The sequence below is a fragment of the Cryptomeria japonica genome, chromosome 2 (assembly GCF_030272615.1).
Source record: "Cryptomeria japonica chromosome 2, Sugi_1.0, whole genome shotgun sequence".
NCBI classification, from domain to species: domain Eukaryota; kingdom Viridiplantae; phylum Streptophyta; class Pinopsida; order Cupressales; family Cupressaceae; genus Cryptomeria; species Cryptomeria japonica.
Window position 1 is genome coordinate 548,250,819 of NC_081406.1, and position 4,702 is coordinate 548,255,520.

Genomic DNA, 4,702 nt, shown 5'->3' on the forward strand with positions numbered 1-4,702 from the left:
AATACCCACAAAAGAAATGGCAGAAAATCTGAGCCTCTATAGTTAATTCTCCAAGTAGGTAACCTTTTTTTAACTTTCTTTGCAATCATTAACATATGATGTAAGAGCATATCAAACCTGTATTTAGTGAAAAAATGAGTGTGAGATAGAAAAAAAATCCTGATGCTGGGGACTACGTGGGGCCAAAAGGGTCTATGAAGTGAGATATCCTTCCTGGATTGTGTAGGCAATGATGCGAGAGTCGCCAATGGCGTTGGTGAGAGGAAGGAAGCGTAAGGATATTAATAAAACATTATGGATCCCTACTTGGGTTTGCTTTTTCTTATTCTGCTTTTGCGTGAACTGCTAAGTTTGTAAGGGAAGTTTCAAAGCAGAAACTGATATTTGCGTGTTCAACATTCTTACTCCCTTTACTTCAATTTTCTAACTAGTTTTTTCCCCCTTTCCTATTGTTTTTTGTCTGGTGGCAGGGAAAGAAAAAAAAACATGGTGACCTCAGAATGCCCATGTAATAAGGAGAACGATGGCAAAAGTCGACGGCACTAATATTATAGTAACTATATTTTCTCAAGACATAACCCTAACCCTAACAGACACGCACAGTTGGTAAGTTCCCGCCAACAACAACCCTCCTGCCTATCGTCAGCTTATTCTTCTCACTATATAACTCTTCCAAGCTTTGCCATTATAACAAGGATGATTTAGTGACAAGAGCTCAAATGCTTTTGCTCCTTCATAATCATCCCTTGTATCTCATTGCACAAACAAGAAAAAAGGGCCACTCTTTTTACTTTCAGTCATAGTGGTGCACTGCACTAACTGTCTTTGCTTGTCTGAGATATGAGTCTCAGCTGGACTTCTGTAGATCTTTGAGTCCACAATTTTGCTCCAGAGATACTGTGGACCAGGTATAATACAATTCTTATTCTAATTGATCAAGTCTTGTCATTGTACGTAGTAGCTTGTATTGTACTTGAATACCCAATTGGCCAATTATTGAGTTCTCAAAAAGAAATTTATGGTCTTCTTCGTTTTTGTTTGAGTGCTGTCATGAAACTCCTTGGGCTTTTTGTTATACAAAACAAGTTTTGTGTTTACTAAGGAATAGTGTGCCTGATGCTTTGGCGTCTATGAGAGACAGGAATAAGAAACCCACAACAGAAGAATGAGTAAATTAAGAGTTTGTATGTCCAATGAAGAGACTAGATTCTCCTCAGAGTACAGTCTATAGGAAGATGAGTGATTTGGGTTTTTCTATTTTACGTTAGAAAATTTGCTACACACATTTATGATGGGTTTAATGAGTGCAGTGCTATGTACGAAACCTGGAACATACCCTTTTGCCCAATTATGATACAGATAAGGTTGTAAACTGTAAACTAGCCGTTATTTAATGTACCCAACTAGGCCGAGAAGCCAATTGGTTTTTCCTACAATTTTTGAATTTCTCTAGTTGTTATTTTGGGGCAGGAGACACAGAATTTGACTGCTTGATATTAATTAGGGCTAAAATGGTTTTGTTTTGTTTTGGTTTGTGTAGACACGATCATAATTGCAGAGATAAGACATGGGGAGAAGTCCTTGTTGCGATGAGAATGGGCTGAAGAAGGGGCCTTGGACACCTGAGGAGGATGAGAAACTTATCCAATACATACAGAAGCATGGTCATGGCAGTTGGCGCGCATTGCCTAAACACGCAGGTAATAAGACATCTAATAATTAACGTCTGTTAGAAATAAACCACACCTGAACCAATGATGAACTGCCCACAAAAGAGGCAAAGCTGATTGAGAAAAGAACTCAACATGATAACATGTAAAACTTTTATTGATGCATCATCAGATAACATATAAAACGTAGTATGTTCTAGATGTATCATCAGATAACATATAAAACTTTTCATGATGCAGGATTGCTTAGGTGTGGAAAGAGCTGCAGGCTTCGTTGGACAAACTACTTGAGACCAGATATAAAACGTGGGAAATTCTCGTTTGAAGAGGAGCAGACTATACTGCACCTCCATGCTATGTTAGGAAACAAGTAATTTCATCAAAAACCTGTCCAATTCATTTCATGTTTCATGGCCTTAGTTTTCTTTTATTTATAACTCTTCATTTCATGTTTCAAGACCTTAGTTTCTTTTTGTATAACTCTTATTTTCATGTTTGAAGACCTTAGTTTTATTCTTTTATAACTCTTGTGATAAAACGAAATTTTTCAGGTGGTCTGCTATAGCTGCTCACCTGCCTGGAAGAACTGATAACGAGATCAAGAACTACTGGAACACCCATTTGAAGAAACGGCTGCTCCAAATGGGTATTGATCCCATGACCCACAGGCCACGGACAGATCTTTTTCCTCCTTCATTTGCTTCATATTTTGCTTCTCTGAATCCATGGGAGAGTGCAAGGCTTGAGGCTGAGGCAAGACTTGCTAGACACTACTTAAGCCTTGCAGCTTACAGATCATCCAGTGTGCCTGGCTCTGAAAATGGGAACGTCAACCTAGACCTTAATCTGCTCAGGTCTGCATGCCAATTCGAAGATGCAACTGCAGCAGCAGCAACTTTCTGGGCCCAACAGCAGCAGCAGCAGCAACTTGCAGGATCAATGGCCTACGGTGCCCAGAATTTAGACCAGCATTTGGCCCAAGCAGCTCAAGCTAGCCAATGCTCAAGAAGCTATAGTATGCCAGATCCCAATTCAAACATGGATGGTTGCTTATCACTGCAGCAAGATCAACAGGGCACTGTACCTCGCTTCTTAGACAATATGTGTTCTTTGGCTCTTGGCTGCACTTATCCAACCATGGATCAAGCTGCCATTGCTCCTCCAAGTGATTCATGCTTAACTGACGAGAGCCTCAATCCACATAGCACTGTGTTTACCACTGAGAACAGTCTAAAGCCTGAAGAGGATCACAAACTGAGGATGGTCAAGGTCTCCTATCATGATGAATACAGCAATAATTTGCTACCCAATCCCAAATCTGAAATGCCTAGCCATAATGCTAATACTAGTTTGGTATGGCCAGATCATAAGTCCAATTCACTTCCACCACTGATATCTGCAACAGGCTCACCAAGATCAAATACTTTCAATAGCACCACCTCTTCTCCTCATGGCTATGCAGGTTCAATTCCACCAGAGCTCCTCCTTGACTTCACAGAAAATTCCAACAACCCCAAGGCAATATCAGGGACTCCCACATGGTCAGATTTAAATACCGAAGATGGCAAAGACTACTGGAGCAACATGTTGAAGCTAGTAGACACTACCCCACCAGGGCCTGAATATATCATCAGACAGCATCAATAATAAAAGGTTTGTTTTTAGATTTCTATAATCTATGAGATTAACGTTGCTGTTTCTAGATTTGATTGCATGAGATTTTCATCTTCTTATTCACGAGATTAATGCTGCTGTTTTTGAATTTTATTGTGTGAGATTTCCATCTTTGTATGCTTTCTAACATTTTGATGATGGTTCATGAGTGTGATCCAAAACATTGATGCTAAAAATCTCACACAATGAAATTTCCATCTTCTTATGCTCTCAAACATCTTGATGACAGATCATAAAGTGTGATCCAAAACAATGATGCTGAAAATCTCATGCTCTAAATCTCACACAGTCAAATCCAGAAACAGCAACAATAATAGAAAATTTCTTTCAGATTTTATGTTTTAGATTAATATCATTCCCATTAAGTTGTTTATATTCATCATGACCTGCAATGTTGTAATTTGTGTGCAGTGGTTGGTCGTGGGGAGTGTGGCAATCATCAGTCTTAGCAATGTGTAGTCTTCGCAATGTGTACGTATGTACATACAGAATTCCAAGGGAATTTTTATTGGGTTTGGCCAGTGTACAAAAGTTACAGTTTGATTGAACACTTGATAGTGTATCCATGGATTCTGGTCTTCACTTCTGTCATAAACGCAATAATTGAGTCTATGTTTGTTACTTAGCTTTCAGGCAGATGGATTTTCCTATGCTATTTATTGCTGTATATTAATGAACAGTTGTGTTTTGGTGCGGTGCATATTCAAATATACCATTAAATTGCGTGTTAAAACTGCCTGCTATGTAACCTAACAGTCAAGGACTCAATTTGTATGGCAGCCATTAAACCTTTTGTGGGGCTTCATATACTATCGTTTTCTTTCTAGTAAATTTCTTCATTTGAATGTCTACTGCTACGTCGAAACATAATTCTATCTAATTAACATCATTGTCGCCACTTATTATGACGACTAAACTACCAAATGATTCAGCAGCACCCCATGATATTACTTTCTTTTCTACACATTTTTCTGCGGACCCAATTGAAGATGACTGCAAATAATTTTTAATTGAGGTCATTTTCCATTATAGAACACGTGAAAAGGGAAGTATATGGATTAGAAAATGGCTTTTCTAAGTTGATAAACTAATAATAGGTTGAATGTTTCTTTACGAATTTTATATCAATATTTTAAATCATATTCAATAATCATAATTTCTTTTTACATTGATTTTTATATATGAACATTTCAAATAACATTCAATAATTGTAATCTCTTTTCATATTAGTTGAATGTTTCTTTACAAATTTTATATCAATATTTCGACTCACATTTAATAATCATAATCTCTCTCGCTACATGGATTTCTATATCGATTTATTTATTGAATTACATTCGATAATCGTGATCTCGTTT

At 37.6% G+C, this 4,702-nt stretch overlaps 1 protein-coding gene across 2 annotated transcripts; it reads left to right on the forward strand.

Moving 5' to 3' along the window:
• The first annotated feature begins 275 nt into the window (after positions 1-275).
• On the forward strand, positions 276-4,149 carry LOC131052350 (transcription factor MYB76). 2 transcript variants are annotated; one of them, XM_057987003.2, is made up of 5 exons: positions 276-908; positions 1,541-1,700; positions 1,911-2,040; positions 2,222-3,323; positions 3,756-4,149. In XM_057987003.2, the coding sequence occupies exons 2-4, from the start codon at positions 1,568-1,570 to the stop codon at positions 3,315-3,317; spliced, it is 1,359 nt and encodes a 452-aa protein (XP_057842986.1). In that variant the 5' UTR covers positions 276-908; positions 1,541-1,567; the 3' UTR covers positions 3,318-3,323; positions 3,756-4,149. The 2 variants fall into 2 exon arrangements, with proteins under 2 accessions (XP_057842986.1, XP_057842987.1); XM_057987004.2 differs by lacking the exon at positions 276-908 and adding an exon at positions 1,091-1,364.
• The last annotated feature ends 553 nt before the right edge of the window (positions 4,150-4,702 follow it).

Bases quoted from the DNA above. Each gene is read 5' to 3' on its own strand.
- LOC131052350 (XM_057987003.2), top strand. From the start codon at position 1,568: ATGGGGAGAAGTCCTTGTTGCGATGAGAATGGGCTGAAGAAGGGGCCT. The intron at 1,701-1,910 runs GTAATAAGACAT...TTCATGATGCAG, and splicing joins CGCATTGCCTAAACACGCAG to GATTGCTTAGGTGTGGAAAG. The intron at 2,041-2,221 runs GTAATTTCATCA...GAAATTTTTCAG, and splicing joins CATGCTATGTTAGGAAACAA to GTGGTCTGCTATAGCTGCTC.